General features: G+C 45.6%; 1 protein-coding gene across 2 annotated transcripts; it reads right to left on the bottom strand.

Annotated features, from left to right (window-relative positions):
- Window positions 1-2175: 2175 nt before the first annotated feature.
- On the bottom strand, window positions 2176-19343 carry LOC130369298 (speedy protein 1-A-like). 2 transcript variants are annotated; one of them, XM_056574383.1, is made up of 6 exons: window positions 19190-19343; window positions 10641-10813; window positions 3183-3241; window positions 2959-3041; window positions 2558-2726; window positions 2176-2475 (listed from the first exon to the last, which is right to left on the bottom strand). In XM_056574383.1, exons 1-6 carry the CDS (start codon window positions 19234-19236, stop codon window positions 2254-2256), a joined length of 753 nt encoding a protein of 250 aa, XP_056430358.1. In that variant the 5' UTR covers window positions 19237-19343; the 3' UTR covers window positions 2176-2253. The 2 variants fall into 2 exon arrangements, with proteins under 2 accessions (XP_056430358.1, XP_056430359.1); XM_056574384.1 differs by lacking the exon at window positions 3183-3241 and having other exon boundaries at window positions 19190-19326.
- Window position 19344: the final 1 nt, after the last annotated feature.

Below are 19344 nucleotides of genomic sequence, written 5' to 3'. Positions count from 1 at the left end.
CATGGCTTGACATCACAACCCCAGCAGCAAACAAAATGTTTGAACGCTGGGGCAGTGGAGTACCCTTTTAATGTGACTGCATAAAGTTAACCACATACGTTTTTTCTACTTTACTATTTACTAGGGAGAAGGAAAAAAAAACTCTGAAGGTTACATCAGGGCATTCGGGTCACACACCGCTCATCATCCACACTTTGTAACAACTTCTAATAGAAGAAGTGACTCAGACAAGGTAAATAAATGTAATTAAATGTGAAGTTTATTATTATATTTTATATGTATTTTTAATGTGTTTTTAATGTGTAAGTCCCTACTGAGTTGATCCAGGGGAAGGCAAAAAACCCTCATACTAGAGGTAAAAATTCCTTCCCGACTCCAAATATGGCAGTCAGAATAAATCCCTGGATCAACCTTCTGTCCCTATAAATCTAGTATACATAACCGGCGATGTTATTATTCTCCAAGAACGCATCCAGACCCCTTTTGAACTGTTTTACAGAGTTCACCATGACTACCTCCTCCGGGAGAGAATTCCACAGTCTCACTGCTCTTACAGTAAAGAACCCCTGTCTGTGGTTGTGTAGAAACCTTCTTTCCTCTAAACGTAGAGGGTGCCCCCTTGTTATAGATACAGTCCTGGGTATAAATAGATCATGGGAGAGATCTCTGAATGGTCCCCTGATATATTTATACAAAGTTATTAAGTCTCCCCTAAGCCTTCTTTTTTCTAAACTAAATGAACCCAATTCTGATAATCTTTCTGAGTACTGTAGTCCTCCCATTCCCCGTATTACCCTGGTTGCCCGTCTTTGAACCCTCTCCCGCTCCACTATATCTTTCTTGTACACTGGTGCCCATTACTGTACACAGTATTCTATGTGTGGTCTGACTAGTGATTTGTACGGCAGTAGAATTATTTCCTTGTCGTGGGCATCTATGGGCATCTATGCCCCTATTACGCTATAACATGACTGCAAATGTCTATGTAGTGATAGTGTGTAGGGGATGAATGTGTGTGTAGTGATAGTGTGTAGGGAATGAATGTGTATGTAGTGATTGTGTGTAGAGGATGATTGTGTATGTATTGATAGTGTGTAGGGGACGAATGTGTATGTAGTGAAAGTGTGTAGGGAATGAATGTGTATGTAGTGATTGTGTGTAGGGAATTAATGTGTATGTAGTGATAGTGTGTAGGGAATGAATGTGTATGTAGTGATAGTGTGTAGGGGATGAATGTGTATGTAGTGATAGTGTGTAGAGAATGAATGTGTATGTAGTGATAGTGTGTAGGGAATGAATGTGTATGTAGTGATAGTGTGTAGGGGATGAATGTGTATGTAGTGATAGTGTGTAGGGAATGAATGTGTATGTAGTGATAGTGTGTAGGGGATGAATGTGTATGTAGTGATAGTGTGTAGGGGATGAATGTGTATGTAGCGATAGTGTGTAGGGAATGAATGTGTATGTAGTGATAGTGTGTAGGGGATGAATGTGTATGTAGTGATAGTGTGTAGGGGATGAATGTGTATGTAGTGATAGTGTGTAGGAGATGAATGTGTATGTAGTGATAGTGTGTAGAGAATGAATGTGTATGTAGTGATTGTGTGTAGGAGATGAATGTGTATGTAGTGATAGTGTGTAGGGGATGAATGTGTATGTAGTGATAGTGTGTAGGGAATGAATGTGTATGTAGTGATAGTGTGTAGGGGATGAATGTGTATGTAGTGATAGTGTGTAGGAGATGAATGTGTATGTAGTGATTGTGTGTAGGAGATGAATGTGTATGTAGTGATAGTGTGTAGAGAGTGAATGTGTATGTAGTGATTGTGTGTAGGAGATGAATGTGTATGTATTTTGTGTTTGTGATTTGTGTACAGTGATTTAGTGTGTGCATTATGTGTAAGAATAAATATACTATAAGGGCACGTTCCCTCTTGGCGTGTACACAGAATATTTCACACTGTGCAAAATCTGCAGGAGCAGCGGGAAATACGCTGCGTATCCCTCACTCACCATACACACAAGGCTTTCTTGCGGCAGTCCTATGTGCGCAGTGAGTTTTGGAGGTGGAGCCCCACCTCCAAAACTCACTGCGCACATAGGGCTGCCGCAAGAAAGCCTTGTGTGTATTTTGAGCGAGGGATACACAGCGTATTTCCCGTTGCTTCTGCAGATTTTGCGCAGCATCAAATACACTACCTATATGCCAAGTGGGAACGTGCCCTTAAGAATACATCTGGGGCGGCTTGGTCTTCATCCGTTCTGTTCCTCTTTCTTCGTCCTTCTTCGCTTGGTGTTCTCTTCCCTGGCACAAGGCTGCAGATCGGTGATACAGATGGAGCAGGCGGGAGGGATCCACCATGGGCCTCTCGGGATGTATTCTCCAGGATCCCTCAGGTACCAGCGTATGGCCCAGCCGTGATGTTCCTTCCGCTCTCTCTTCCATGCCCAGTACTCGGGGTCTTGTGCCATGATCTAGAATTAATCACAATATAAATTGTTACAATAAACACAGACTTTCATTCCTAGTGTATAGTTTTTATTTTATGTCACTGACCCGATCACAGGTGTCTCTGGTTACCCAAGCGTGGAATCTCATCCGGAGGAGCAGCAGGTTCCGCAGGTGTAGCATCCAGGTCTTCATCGCCGTCCACATCGGTCCGAGGGCCCAGGGGTAGATCTCGCGTCGAAACATCTCATCCTCTTCAAACTGGTTGGCAAGAAACCTAAAAGGAAGAAAAAATGAATAAATAAAAATTATACAACATTTCACAAGAGGAAGAGGAGAAGAACCATTGGTACTAATATTACAATATAGAGTGCCCGGTATATATATATATATATATATATATATATATATATATATATATTTATTTATTTATATTGATGTGTATATATATATATATTTATGTATTTACATCGATGTGTATATATGCAATAACATTAATAAAAACTCACAGCGCTGGAAAGAAGTAGGTGTTATATTCCTCCATACGCAGGTTGGCTCTTCGGAAGTAGATGAGGACCATGGCCAGTAGATACTAGAGGGAAGAGAAGAGTTAGAGGCTGGTAATACATTTCTTATCTAAATATATTCTATTATACAGTACCTGTATGTCTCCAGTATATCCCTGTATTTACTTCTATCCGTACAACATCTATTCTTTCCCTTTATATACTACCTTGTCCGCGATCTTATAGCAGCTGTCCCTGCCTAGAAATAGCTGGATGTGTCCTTCGTCTACAAAAATAACAGAAATATCATTATTTTTATCTATTCAATCAGAATCTTCTATACTATCTATAACTATTCTACATACAATATACATATACATGTGTGTATACAGTCACTGACACATTATACACTATATTCCATACTATACATTGTACAGAAGCACCAGAGCAGGAGAGAGAAGGTTCTGTAGAGGGAACATTATCTTTCCTGAAGAACATGGACCTCAGTATTAGGGCTATGATAATACTGATCTTTATTTATGATGTATATGTCTGTTTCATAGGGCCAATATTGGGGGTTGGCTGAGTAGGCACCTGCCTAGGGAACCACCATCTTCCTAACCTGGCAGGGTGGCAGAACTGCTGGAGATCTCTAGAATGATGGGTCTAGGGCACTTTCCCTGGTTGCAGGTTGGGAGAGGTGCAGGACCTCTTCCCACTGTCTCCGGCTCAGACACACACAGGGTAACATCACACTGTGTGCACCAAGGGACGTCCATGTTGGTATGGCAGTAAAGAGAACGTAAATAGTGATGTTGCAAACATAAAATTTTCGGTTCGCAAACCGCGAACGTCCACTTCCGCAAATGTCCGCGAACCAGGCGAACCGCCATTGACTTCAATGGGCAGGTGAATTTTAAAACCCACAGGGACTCTTTCTGGCCACAATAGTGATTTAAAGTTGATTCAAGGGGACTAACACCTGGACTGTGGCGTGCCGGAGTGGGATTCATGGCAAAACTCCCATGTAAAATTACATAGTTGATGCAGAGTCTGGTTTTAATCCATAAAGGGCATAAATCACCTATTATTCCTAAATAGTTTGGAATAACGTGCTTTATCCCCCTTTAGGCAGCACATAGAGCCCCCCTTTAGGCATCACATAGTTAGATTCCCCCATATTAGGCAGCACATAGTTAGAGCCTTTCTTTAAGCAGCACATAGTTAGATCCCCCCCCCCTTTAGGCATCACAAAAGATTCCCCCATACTAGGCAGCACATAGTTAGATCCCCCCCCCCTTTAGGCATCACATAGTTAGATTCCCCCATGTTAGTCAGCACATAGTTAGAGCTCCCTTTAGGCAGCATATAAGATTCCCCCATATTAGGCAGCACATAGTTAGAGCCTCCCTTGAGGCAGCACATAGTGAGATTTGAGCCCAAGGCCCCAGCACTGCAAGGCAGCAGTGCTAACCTCTGAGCCACCATGCTACCCTTAGCATACATCTAATATCCACGGTTGCTAAAATGGACAGAGATGTCAGCAGATAGTACCAGAAAAATTAGGCATGTACACATGCCTGAAAAATTTGATATTGTTGCAGCTTCTGTAGCAGCGGCCATAAAAATTGCAGCACCATAACAAGTGCAGCAGCAGAGGCAAGAAAAGTTAGGCATGTACACATGGATGAAAAATTTGGTATTGTCGCAGCCGCATCTGTAGCAGCAGCCAAAAAAATTGCAACACCAGAAAAAGTGCAGCTGCAGATGCCAGAAAAATTAGGCATGTACACCTGGCTAGAAAATTTGGTATTGTCACAGCTGTAGCAGCAGCCAGAAAAATTGCAGCACCATAACAAGTGCAGCAGCAGAGGCCAGAAAAATTAGGCATGTACACATGGATGAAAAATTGGGTATTGTCGCAGCCGCAGTTGTAGCAGTGGCCATAAAAATTGCAGCACCATAACAAGTACAGCAACAGAGGCCAGAAAAGCTAGGCATGTACACATGGATGAAAATTTTGGTATTGTCGCAGCCGCATCTGTAGCAGCAGCCAGAAAATTTGCAGCACTGGAAAAAGTGCGACAGCAGAGGCCAGAAAAATTAGACATGTACACCTGGCTGGAAAATTTGGTATTGTCGCAGCTGTAGCAACGGCCATAAAAATTGCAGCACCATAACAAGTGCAGCAGCAGAGGCCAGAAAAATTAGGCATGTACACATGGATGAAAAATTGGGTATTGTCGCAGTTGCAGTTGTAGCAGCGGCCTGAAAAATTGCAGCACCATAACAAGTGCAGCAGCAGAGGCCAGAAAAATTAGGCATGTACACCTGGCTGGAAAATTTGGTATTGTCTTAAGAAAGGTGAGGTAATCCAGACTTTTTTGACCAAGGCGACTCCTCTTCTCAGTGATAATACCTCCTGCTGCACTGAAGGTCCTTTCTGACAGGACACTTGAAGCGGGACAGGCCAGAAGTTTGAGCGCAAATTGGGATAGCTCAGGCCACAGGTCAAGCCGGCACACCCAGTAGTCAAGGGGTTCATAGCTCCTCAGAGTGTCGATATCTGCGGTTAAGGCCAGGTAGTCTGCTACCTGTCGGTCAAGTCGTTCTCTGATGGTGGACCCCGAAGGGCTGTGGCGATGCGTAGGACTTAAAAAGCTCTGCATGTCCTCCATCAACAGCATGTCTGGACAGCATCCTGTCCTTGCCGGCGTGTTCGTGGGAGGAGGAGGAGGATTACTTTCACCTCTTCCCCTGTTAGATCCCTGTTGTGCTGTGACATGACCCTTATACGCTGTGTACAGCATACTTCTTAATTTATTTTGGACCTGCTGAATCCTTTCCGCCTTGCTGTAATGCGGTAACATGTCAGGCACTTTATGTTTATACCGGGGGTCTCGTAGCGTGGACACCCAGTACAGGTCGTTCTCCTTCATCCTTTTTATGCGAGGGTCCCTCAACAGGCACGACAGCATGAAAGACCCCATTTGCACAAGGACGGATGCCGAGCTACTCATGTCCCGTTCCTCGTCCTCAGTGATGTCAGGGAAGGTATAATCTTCTTCCCCCAGCCACGTACAACACCACGGGAACCAGATAGGTGACAAGGAGCACCCTGGGATGCCTGCAGTGGTTGGTCTTCCTCCTCCTCTTCAAAGCCACATTCATCCTCTGACTCCTCTTCCTCACAATCCTCTTCCAGCGTTGCAGCAAGTCCAGCAAGCGATGCTGATAAGGCTGTTTCTGGTGGTGATGGTGTCCACAACTTTTCCTCTTCACGCTCATCTACTGCCTGATGCAGCACTATTTGCAGGGCACGCTCCAGGAAAAAAACAAACGGTATGATGTCGCTGATGGTGCCTTCGGTGCGACTGACCAGGTTTGTCACCACCTCAAAAGGACGCATGAGCCTACAGGCATTGCGCATGAGCCTCCAGTAATGTGGCAAAAAAAATTCCCATCTCCGCAGATGATGTCCTAGCACCCCGGTCATACAAATATTCGTTGATGGCTTTTTCCTGTTGGAGCAGGCGGTCGAACATTAGGAGTGTTGAATTCCAACATGTCGGGCTGTCGCAAATCAAGTGCCTCACTGGCATGTTGTTTCGCCGCTGGATATCTGACAAGTGCCCCATGGCCGTGTAGGAACGCCTGAAATGGCCACACACCTACCTGGACTGCTTCAGGACATCCTGTAAGCCTGGGTACTTGAGCACAAAGCGTTGTACAATCAGATTACACACATGTGCCATGCACGGCACATGTGTCAACTTGACCAACCTCAATGCCGCCAAAAAATTTGTTCCGTTGTCACAAACCACCTTGCCGATCTCTAGTTGGTGCGGAGTCAGCCACTGGTCCACCTGTGCGTTCAGGGCCGACAGGAGCGCTGGTGCGGTGTGACTCTCCGCTTTGAGGCAAGTCAACCCCAAAATGGCGTGACACTGCCGTATCCGGTATGTGGAATAGCACCTGGGGAGATGGGGGGTGGGTGCCGGTGATGTGGAGCAAGACGCAGCAGTGGAAGAGGACTAGGCCGAGGATGTTATGGAAGAGGATGGAGTAGGAGGAGTAGAGGAGGTGGCAGCAGGTCTGCCTGCAACTCGTGGCGGTGTCACCAACTCCTCTGCAGAGCCACGCATTCCATGCTTGCCAGCCGTCACCAGGTTTACCCAATGTGCAGTGTAGGTGATATACCTGCCCTGACCATGCTTTGCAGACCAGGTATCAGTGGACCCTTGCCCCTACATTGTGTGCCAGACATGCCATAATTTCCTTTTGCACAATGGAGTAAAGGTTGGGGATTGCCTTTTGAGCAAAAAAATTTTGGCCGGGTACCTTCCACTGCGGTGTCCCAATTGCTACAAATTTTTTAAAGGCCTCAGACTCCACCAGCTTGTATGGTAAAAGCTGGCAGGCTAGCAGTTCCGACAAGCCAGCTGTCAGACGCCGGGCTAGGGGGTGACTTTGAGACATTGTCTTCTTGCGCTCAAACATCTCCTTGACAGACACCTGACTGTGGGCAGATGAGCAGGAACTGCTCAAGGCGAGAGACAGAGAGGCGGATGGTTGAGAGGGGGCAAGGAGGGCAGCAGTGGTTGACCTGGCTGAAGATGCTGGACCAGGAGGAGGATGGCAGCTTTGACTTTGTGTGCTGCTTGTACTGACGTGTTGATCCCATAGGTGTTTGTGATGTGACATCATGTGCCTTCGCAAAGCAGTTGTGCCTAGGTGGGTGTTGGACTTCCCACGACTCAGTTTCTTCTGGCACAGGTTGCAAATGGCCTTGCTGTTGTCAGAGGCAGACACACAAAAAAAAATGCCACACTGCTGAGCTCTGCGATGACGGCATTCTGGTGGTGGCAACAGCATGCGTTGATTGGCGTCCCGTCTGGCTGACCCCGGGTGCCGATGCATGATGTCTGACTGTGCCACTAGCTCCTTGCGACGACCTCCCCCTGCTTCCAACTCGACTCCTCCTCCTCTCTGTCTCCCCATCTGAACTTTCCCCTCTTCTTCTCTTCTAGCGGGCACCTACATGGCATCCACGGACACATCGTCATCATCAACACCTTCATCGCTATCTGACACCTCAAGAAAGGAAGCAACAGCGGTAAAACATCATCATCACACCGTACGTCCATGTGTGTAATGCTGCCTGACTGAGACATATCCCTGTTTACTACATCCTCTGGCAATAATGGTTGCGCAACACTCATGTCTTCAAACTGATGTGTAAATAACTCCTCTGACGGATCAAGTAAAGCTGCTGTGGTGGTAGTGTTGGTGGTGGCGGCAGGCGGGCAAGTGGTAGCATGAGAGGTGCCCGAAGCTAAGCTAGACGAGGAGAAGAATGGTGCGTCAAGGTTCCGAGCGGAAGCTGTAGTAGACTGGGTGTCTTGTGATAGCCAGTCAACTAAGTCCTCAGAACTTTGGGGGTTCAGGGTACATGGCCTCTGAACACTGGCCATTCTAGGGCCAAAGGGAATCCCAGCACCACGACGGCCCCTGCGGGGTGGCCTTCCTCTGCCTGTAATTTTTTTGATTAATTTGCACAACTGTCACACCTAATGCGATTTGCACTAGGGTGACACAATTTGCCCTGCAGGCAAAAAAACTGGCAACTGTGACGTGAACTGACAGTGACGACTGATTTTATTTAACAGCCAAAAAAGTTTTTTATTTTTTATTTGCACAACTGTCACACCTAATGTGATTTGCAATAGGGTGAGAAGGAGCAAAAAAGCTTTCCAGCAGAGTTCCCCTTTTAAGCAGTGGTCCTCAATCAGGGTGCCTCCAGCTGTTGCAAAACACACGGACTGATATATTTCAGCCCTTTGAATACTGTAGTAGTTAGTTGCTTGAAGGAACTTAAGTTTTATACTGGAGTACCCCTTTTAACCAGCGGTTCCCTCCCAACCAGGGTGCCTCCAGCTGTTGCAAGACACACGGACTGATATCTTTCAGCCCTTTGAATACTGTAGTAGTTAGTTGCTTGAAGGAACTTAAATTTAATTCTGGATTACCCCTTTTAACCAGCGGTTCCCTCCCAACCAGGACTGATATCTTTCAGCCCTAAAAAGGGCTTTTTTGGGTGCTGTCCTTAAAGCAGATGTTACACTAGTGCTTTAGAAGTAAACTGGACCCTGGATACACCACCTAGCAGCAACCTAGCTATCGCTTTCCCTATACAGCAGGAGCAGCTTCTCTGACCCTCCACTTTCTAAGCCTGCAGCATGTTGAATGAGGCTAAAATGGCGTCCATGCAAGAGGTAGGAGGGTCTGGAAGGGAGGGACTGCTGCTTATTGGCTGTAATGTGTCTGCTGACTCTGACTCACAGGGTCAAAGTTCACTGCAATGTTAAAGTATAGGGGGCGGATCGAACTTCACATATGTTCGCCCAGCGATGCGAACACGAACATGCTAAATTCGCCGGGAACTGTTTGCCGGCGAACAATTCGCGACATCTCTAAATGTAAATATGTATTTTTTAATTATTATTTAATTATATATGTATTTCATTTATTAAAAATTTTGGGTGACAGGGACATGTCTACAATTGGGGCAACTATCTACCTCCTGGAGGGCACCTGTCTATACTGTGGGAAAAATGCCTACGTTTGGGGAAACCTATATACACCGGGATCAACTACCTGCCTCCTGGAGGGCACCTGTCTACACTGGGAACAGCTATCTACCTCTGGGGTGAGGAATCTATCTACACTGGAGACAACTACCTGCCTCCTGGAGGGCAGCTATCTACACTGGGAACAGCTGTCTACCTCTGGGGGGGGGAATCTATCTACACTGGAGACAACTATCTGCCCCTGGAGGGCATGTGTCTACACTGGGAACAGCTATCTACCTCTGGGGGGGGGGGGGAATCTATCTACACTGGAAACAACTTCCTGCCTCCTGGAGGGCAGCTGTCTACACTGGGAACAGCTATCTACCTCAGGGGGGGAATTTATCTACACTGGAGGCAACTACCTGCCTCCTGGAGGGCAGCTGTCTACACTGGGAACAGCTATCTACCACTGGGGGGGGGGATTTATCTGCACTGGAGGCAACTACCTGCCTCCTGGAGGGCAGCTGTCTACACTGGGAACAGCTATCTACCTCTGGGGGGAAATCTATCTACACTTGAGGCAACTTCCTACCTCCTGGAGGGCACTTTTCTACACTGTGGGGCAACTGTGTACTGGTATTGAGAGCAAATTTTCGAAATGCTAATTTTTACCGCGGAAATCAGCACTTTGCGATTTTGAGAATATTTAGAATATAGAGATATATTCGTAAAGTCAAATCCTTATTTTTTATGCAAATTTATGTGAATATTTATGCAAATATTTCTGCGAATATCGGCACACTGGATATATAATTGCGCATGCGCACTATGCAAATTTAATTACGAATTTTCGCATTGAAAAAAAAACCAAAAGAACGAACATAGTGAAATATCGCAAATTCGAATATGTCCCCTGCCACTCATTACTACTGTCTACCTCTGGCGGAAACCTATCTACCTCCTGGAGGGCACCTGTCTACACTGGGAACCGCAATCTACCCCTTGGCAGAATCTATCTACACTGGGGGCACCTTTAAGGGGATAAGAACACTTTATTTTATCATGTGATAAAATATTATACTTTTTGTCATTGAAAGAAAAATGTATTGTTACCCAGGAGTCTGTAAAAAGCGGCCCGTTCCTCCGGCTGTAGGATGGCGTCATCAGTGGTCTCCCTCCGGTTGTTGTCCGTCTGCTCCCTCTTCTTCTTTGGCTCGCCGTCCGTCTCCTCCTCCTTTGGCTGGTCCTCCGTCTTCTCCGGCTCCTCCTGGGTGGCAGATGCTGAACTGTGATAGAAGAGATAACATCTATAGTATTGGGCCTCATGCACCCGACCAAATAATGGGCTATCCTGGTTATAAGGAGCCATAATATGACACCAGGGAAGTCTATGAGACCATATGGTACAACATTATATTCTCGTTACATCAAGCCACGCCCCCTCCATTCATGTCTATGGGAGGGGGGGGGGCAGAATGCCGGGTGTCTGCACAGATCAGTGGAGTACCCCTTTAAGGGTCCCTAGTCTTGCCCACCATATTTTCAATGCTATCATAAGGCAATGCGGGTCTCCCATGCAGGGATCAGTATGATAGTTGGGCTGCTGGAGCTACTAGGAGCAGAGGAACCTCTTCTAGTAGATTAACCCTTCATATACTTCAGTCAAATCATGACAGCTGCATGTGATGAGTTTAAACACTGATCACTGTCAGTCCCTTTGTAGGGCTCTTAAAAATAAAATGTAAATAAAAAAAAGCATCAACTTTTTCTGAAAACAACACAATTTTTTTTTAAAAGATATTGAGTTTCGCCACATCCATAATGACCCAAATAATAAAATAATTTAATTATTCATGCTGCGCGTTGAACGCTGTAAAAAAATGTAAAAAATCACAAAGAAAAAACGCCACATCCCCTCCATGCATGTCTATGGGAGCCGTCACACCCCTTCCCATAGACATCCATGGGGGGGGGGCGTGACGTCACTAGGGGGAATGGCGTGACATCACGACCACTGCCGCCAGAACTTGGCATTTGTTCAGAACACGGGGTGTCACGGGTCAGTGCGCAGAGGTCATGGGTGTCCCAGCGATAGGGGATAAGATGCCCATAGCAACCAATCAGCTTGCTTCTTTCATTTTTAACAAGGCCTCTGCAAAGTGAAAGAAGTGATCTGATTGGTTGCTATGGGTAACTGGGCAACTTTTCCTCTGGACAGGTTTTGATAAATCTCCCCCAAGATGCCTAGCGGTGGAGTACTCCTTTAAACTTGGCACTTAACCTGTTGGGGACGAAGGGCGTATGCATACGCCCTTACGTCCTGGTACTTAAGGACGAAGGGCGTATCCATACGCCCGTGGGAATTTCGGCCCCCGCCGCGCGCCGGGCGGGGACCGGGCCGGGGTGACTGCTGATATCTATCAGCAGGCACCAAGTGCAAATGCCCAGGGGGGTCATTAGACCCCCCCATGTCGGCGATCGGCGCAAATCGCAAGTGAATTCACACTTGCGATTTGCGCCGATTCCGGGTCATTACGGGTCTATGGTGACCCGGTGACCCGGAATAGAAGGGGGATCGCGGGTGTCTAAGACACCCACGATCCCCCTGTAGCGATAGGAGTGAGGTGGCAGAGTTGCCACCCCTCCTATCTCTGCTATTGGTGGTCTAGATGCGACCACCAATAGCAGATCTGGGGCGTGGGGGTTTACTTTCGTTTTCCCCGTCCTGCCCACCCACAATAGGCGGGGCAGAACGGGGAAAACGAAGAGGAGCGGCGCCGGAGTCCACTTACCCCTCCAGAGACAGCGGAGCGTCGGGGATCGGCGGCGGCGACGGAGATCTGCGGCGGCGTGCGGCAGAAGAGGACGGCTCCCGGATGCGACGGAAGCCGGTGAGTAGTTGCATAGCAACATCTAGAGGGCTACAGTCTGAGACCACTATAGTGGTCTCTAGACTGTAGCCCTCCAGATGTTGCAAAACTACAACTCCCAGCATGCCCATACAGCTGTTTGCTGTGTGGGCATGCTGGAATTTGTAGTTTTGCAACAGCTGGAGGTCTGCAGTTTAGAGACCACTGCACAGTGATCTCTATACTGCCCTCTAGATCTTGCAAAACTACAACTCCCAGCATGCCCACACAGCTGTTTGCTGTCTGGGCATGCTGGGAGTTGTAGTTTTGCAACATCTGGAGGTCCACAGTTTGGAGATCACTGTTCAGTGGTCTCTAAATTGTAGCACTCCAGATGTTGCAAAACTACAAATTCCAGCATGCCCACACAGCAAACAGCTGTCTCGGCATGCTGGGAGTTGTAGTTGGGTACCTCCAGCTGTTGCATAACTACATCTCCCAGCATGCCCTTCTGTGATCAGACATGCTGGGAATTGTAGTTTTGCAACAGCTGGAGGCACACTGGTTGGAAAATACTGAGTTAGGTAACTGAAACTAACTGAAGGTTTTCCAACCAGTGTGCCTCCAGCTGTTGCAAAACTACAACTCCCAGCATGTACTGACAGACCGTACATGCTGGGAGTTGTAGTTTTGAAAAAGCTGGAGGTTCCCCCCCCCACCCCCCCATGTGAACGTACAGGGTACATTCACACGGGCGGGTTTACAGCAAGTTTCCTGCTTCAAGTATGAGCTGCGGCAAATTTTTCGCCGCAGCGCAAATTCCTAGCGGGAAACTTACCGTAACCCGCCAGTGTGAATGTACCCTAAAAACACTACACTACACTAACACCTAATAAAGAGTAAAACACTACATATACACCCCCTTACACTGTCCCCGCCAATAAAAATAAAAAACGTATTGTACAGCACTGTTTCCAAAACGGAGCCTCCAGCTCTTGCAAAACAACAACTCCCAGCATTTCCGGACAGCCACTGATTGTCCAGGCATGCTGAGAGTTTAGCAACAGCTGGAGGCACCCTGTTTGGGAATCACTGGCGTAGAATACCCCTATGTCCACCCCTGTGCAATCCCTAATTTAGTCCTCAAATGCGCATGTGCTCTCTCACTTTGGAGCCCTGTCGTATTTCAAGGAAACAGAATAGGGACACATATGGGGTATCGCCGTACTCGGGAGAAATTGCACTACAAATTTGGGGGGGCTTGTTCTCCTTTTACCCCTTATGAAAAGGAAAAGTTGGGGTCTACACCAGCCTGTTAGTGTAAAAAAAAAAAATTTTTACACTAACATGCTGGTGTTGCCCTTTACTTTTTATTTTCACAAGAGGTAAAAGGAAAAAAAGACCCCCAAAATTTGTAACGCAATTTCTCCTGAGTACGGAAATACCCCATATGTGGGCGTAAAATGCTCTGCGGGCGCACAACAAGGCTCAGGAGTGAGAGCGCACTATGTACATTGGAGGCCTAAATTGGTGATTTGCACAGGGGTGGCTGATTTTACAGCGGTTCTGACAAACGCAAAAAAAGAAATACCCACATGTGACCCCATTTTGGAAACTACACCCCTCACGGAATGTAATAAGGGGTACAGTGAGCATTTACGCCCCACAGGTGTCTGACAGATTTTTGGAACAGTGGTCTGTGAAAATGAAAAATGTAATTTTTTTGTTTGCACAGCCCACTGTTCCAAAGATCTGTCAAACGCCAGTGGGGTGTAAATGCTCACTGCACCCCTTATTACATTTCGTGAGGGGTGTAGTTTCCAAAATGGGGTCACATGTGGGGGGGTCCACTGTTTTGGCACCACGGGGGGCTTTGTAAATGCACATGGCCCCCGACTTACATTCCAAACAAATTATCTCTCTAAAAGCTCAATGGCGCTCCTTCTCTTCTGAGCATTGTAGTTCGCTCGCAGTGCACTTGACGTCCACATATGGGGTATTTCCATACTCAGAAGAAATGGGGTTACAAATTTTGGGGGGCATTTTCTCCTATTACCCTTTGTAAAAAAGTAAAATTTGGGGAAAAACCAGCATTTTAGTGGAAAAATATTTTTTTTTCATTTACACATCCGACTTTAACAAAAAGTTGTCAAACACCTGTGGGGTGTTAAGGCTCACCGTACCCCTTGTTACGTTCCTTGAGGGGTGTCGTTTCCATAATAGTGTGCGATGTGGGTTTTTTGCTGTCCTGGCACCATAGGGGCTTCCTAAATGGGACATGCCCCCCAAAAACCATTTCAGAAAAACTCACTCTCCTAAATCCCATTGTTGCTCCTTCGCTTCTGAGCCCTCTAGTGCACCCGCCGAACACTTGACATACACATATGAGGTATTTTCTTACTCGAGAGAAATTGGGTTACAAATTTTGAGAGGATTTTTTTCCTTTTACCCTTTGTAAAAATTCAAAAACTGGGTCTACAAGAACATGCTAGTGTAAAAAATGAAGATTTTGAATTTTCTCCTTCACTTTGCTGCTATTCCTGTGAAACACCTAAAGGGTTAACACACTTACTGAATGTCATTTTGAATACTTTGAGGGGTGCAGTTTTTATAATGGGGTCATTTATCGGGTATTTCTAACCAGAAGACCCTTCAAATCCACTTCAAACCTGAACTGGTCCCTGAAAAATTCCGATTTTGAAAATTTTGCGAAAAATTGGAAAATTGCTGCTGAGCTTTGAAGCCCTCTGATGTCTTCCAAAAGTAAAAACTCGTCAATTTTCTGATGCAAACATAAAGTAGACAAATTGTATATGTGAATCAATACATAATTTATTTGGAATATCCATATTCCTTATAAGTAGAGAGCTTCAAAGTTAGAAAAATGCAAAATTTTTGCATTTTTCATGAAATTTTTGCATTTTTCACCATGAAAGGATGCAAGTATCGCCGAAAATTTACCACTAACATAAAGTAGAATATGTCATGAAAAAACAATCTCGGAATCAAATTTATAAGTAAAAGCATTCCAGAGTTATTAATGCTTAAAGTGACAGTGGTCAGATTTGCAAAAAATGCTCCCGTCCTTAGGGTCATAATGGGCTCCGTCCCCATGGGGTTAAAGGGGTACTCCGCCCCTAGACATCTTATCCCCTATCCAAAGATGTCAGATCGCCGCGGTGCAGCTGCTGGGGAGCCCCGGGATCCCAGCTGCGGCACTGCGCTATCATTACAGCACAGAGCGAGTTCGCTCTGCACGTAATGACGCGAAATACAGGGGCCGGAGCATCATTATGTCACGGCTCCTCCCCTCGTGATGTCACAGCCCGCCCCTTTCAATACAAGTCTATGGGAGGGGGCGCGGCGGGCGTCACGCCCCCTGCCATAGACTTGCATTAAGGGGACGGGCCGTGATGTCACGAGGGGCGGAGCCATGACATCGCGCGGCTCCGTCCCCTGTATCGCCCGTCATTACGCACAGAGCAAACTCGCTCTGTGCTGTGATGATAGCGCAGTGCCGCAGCGGGGATCCCGGGGGTCCCCAGCAGCGGCACCGTGGCGATCTGACATCTCATCCCCCTATCCTTTGGATAGGGGATAAGATGTCTTGGGGCGGAGTACCCCTTTAAGTATTGCCGCATGCAGAAATGTCCAAACTATTAAAGTACAATGGTAACAAAACTGCACGGTTAATGGCTTAAATGTAAAAAATAGCAGAATTGCAGATTTTTGGTCACTTCATGTACCAGAAAAAAATGTCTAAAAAACGATCTAAAAGGCCTAAAAATAGTAGCATTATTGAAACAAAATAGTGGCATTATCACATATAACACTGGGTGTCAGAAATCACATTTACCATTGAAGAGGCAGTTATCATATATATTAAAGAGATTTTCCAGTGGTTTTCTGGGACATTTACATTTATGGTCTATCCACTGCTGTCAAATCTTAGTTCCATTAAATTGAATGGGGGCTGTGCTGCAGTGTCCTGGCACCAACATTTCACAATGACCCGAAATCTCTTCTCTATCTCCCGTCATTGGAGGAGATTTATCCAAACCTGTGTAGAGGAAGAGTGGTGCAGTTGCCCATAGCAACCAATCATATTGCTTCTTTCATTTTTAAAAAGAAGCAATCTGATAGGTTGCTATAGGCAACTGCCCCACTTTTCCTCTGCCCAGGTTTGGATAAATCTCCTCCAATGTTTATATGTGAAAACCATCATGGGGGGAGATTTATCAAAACCTGTCCTGAGGAAAAGTTGCTGTGTTGCCCATAGCAACCAATCAGATCGATTCTTTCATTTTTTAAAAGGCCTTTGCAAAATGAAAGAAGCAATCTGATTGGTTGCTATGGGCAACTCAGCAGCTTTTTGTCTGGACAGGTTTTGATAAATCTCCCCCCATGGCTGTGCCAAACAGCTGTAGGGCAGGGGTGAGGTGCCTGGTGTTGGTCCACCACCAACAACACATTAATAGCCAGTCCTGAGGATGGACCATAAATGGAAAAGTCCCAGAAAACTTCTTAATCTAAATTCCTCTGGTGGTATGATACATATAGCCGCCCAACTATAATAACATTGGGGGCAGTTATCACATATAACATTAGGGGCAGTTATCACATATAACATTAGGGGCAGTTATCACATATAACATTAGGGGGGCAGTTATCATATATAACATTAGTGGGCAGTTATCACATATAACATTAGGGGCAGTTATCACATATAACATTAGGGGCAGTTATCACATATAACATTAGGGGGGCAGTTATCATATATAACATTAGTGGCAGTTATCACATATAACATTAGGGGGGCAGTTATCACATATAACATTAGGGGGGCAGTTATCACATATAACATTAGGGGCAGTTATCACATATAACATTAGGGGGGGCAGTTATCACATATAACATTAGGGGGGCAGTTATCACATATAACATTAGGGGGGCAGTTATCACATATAACATTAGGGGGGCAGTTATCACATATAACATTAGGGGGGCAGTTATCACATATAACATTAGGGGCAGTTATCACATATAACATTAGGGGGGCAGTTATCACATATAACATTAGGGGGGCAGGTATCACATATAACATTAGGGGGGCAGTTATCACATATAACATTAGAGGGCAGTTATCACATATAACATTAGGGGGGCAGTTATCACATATAACATTAGGGGGGCAGTTATCACATATAACATTAGGGGGGCAGTTATCACATATAACATTGGGGACAGTTATCACATATAACATTAGTGGGGCAGTTATCACATATAACAGAGGGCAGTTATCACATATAACATTAGGGGGGCAGTTATCACATATAACATTAGGGGGGCAGGTATCACATATAACATTAGGGGGGCAGTTATCACATATAACATTAGAGGGCAGTTATCACATATAACATTAGGGGGGCAGTTATCACATATAACATTAGGGGGCAGTTGTCACATATAACATTAGGGGGGCAGTTATCACATATAACATTAGGGGGGCAGTTATCACATATAACATTAGGGGGGCAGTTATCACATATAACATTAGGGGCAGTTATCACATATAACATTAGGGGGGCAGTTATCACACGTAACATTAGGGGGGCAGTTATAACATATAACATTAGTGGGGCAGTTATCACATATAACATTAGGGGGGCAGTTATCACATATAACACTAGGGGCAGTTGTCACATATAATATTAGAGGGGCAGTTATCACATATAACATTAGGGGGGCAGTTATCACATATAACATTAGGGGGGCAGTCATCACATATAACATTAGGGGGGCAGTTATCACATATAATATTAGGGGGGCAGTTATCACATATAACATTAGGGGGGCAGTTATCACATATAACATTAGGGGGGCAGTCATCACATATAACATTAGGGGGGCAGTTATCACATATAATATTAGGGGGGCAGTTATCACATATAACATTAGGGGGGCAGTTATCACACATAACATTAGGGGGGCAGTTATCACATATAACATTAGGGGGCAATTATCACGTATAACATTAGGGGCATTTATCACATATAACATTAGGGGGGCAGTTATCACATACAAAATTAGGGGGGCAGTTATCTCATATAACATCAGGGGGGCAGTTATTACATATAACATTAGGGGGGCAGTTATCACGTATAACATTAGGGGGCAGTTATCACATATAACATTAGGTGGGCATTTATCACATATAACATTAGGGGGGCTGTTATCACTTACAAAATTAGGGGGGCAGTTATCACATATAACATTAGGGGGGCAGTTATCACATATAACATTAGGGGGGCAGTTATCACATATAACATTAGGGGGCAGTCATCACATATAACATTAGGGGGGCAGTCATCACATATAACATTAGGGGGGCAGTTGTCACATATAATATTAGAGGGGCAGTTATCACATATAACATTAGGGGGGCAGTTATCGCATATAACATTAGGGGGGCAGTCATCACATATAACATTAGGGGGGCAGTTATCACATATAATATTAGGGGGGGCAGTTATCACATATAACATTAGGGGGGCAGTTATCATATATAACATTAGGGGGGCAGTTATCACATATAACATTAGGGGGGCAGTTATCACATATAACATTAGGGGGCAGTTTAAAGGCCTCTGAAAAAGGGGGGAAGCTGATTGGTTGCTATGGCAACTGGTCAGCATTTTCTCAACTTTTTTGATAAATCTTCCCCAGGTGGATGGCAGAAAAACAACTCTTAGTTTTTGAAGACTGTCTGTAAATGTACCCCTATAAAATGGTGTAGTGATGTGTCCTACTTACCACTCCTCCTCATACAGGGCTGTCAGTTCTCTCTTCCTCTTCCTCATGGTGTCGCCTCTTCTTTTCTTCTCTTCCTCGCCGCCTCCTCCTCCTCCTCCTCCTCGCCTCTCCTCCTCGCCTCTCCTTCTCCTCGCCTCTCCTCCTCTCCTCCGCCT

Source organism: Hyla sarda, chromosome 4 (assembly GCF_029499605.1).
Source record: "Hyla sarda isolate aHylSar1 chromosome 4, aHylSar1.hap1, whole genome shotgun sequence".
Lineage (NCBI taxonomy): Eukaryota > Metazoa > Chordata > Amphibia > Anura > Hylidae > Hyla > Hyla sarda.
Note: the sequence above shows the minus strand (reverse complement) of the source record. Positions and strands in the feature narration are given on the sequence as shown.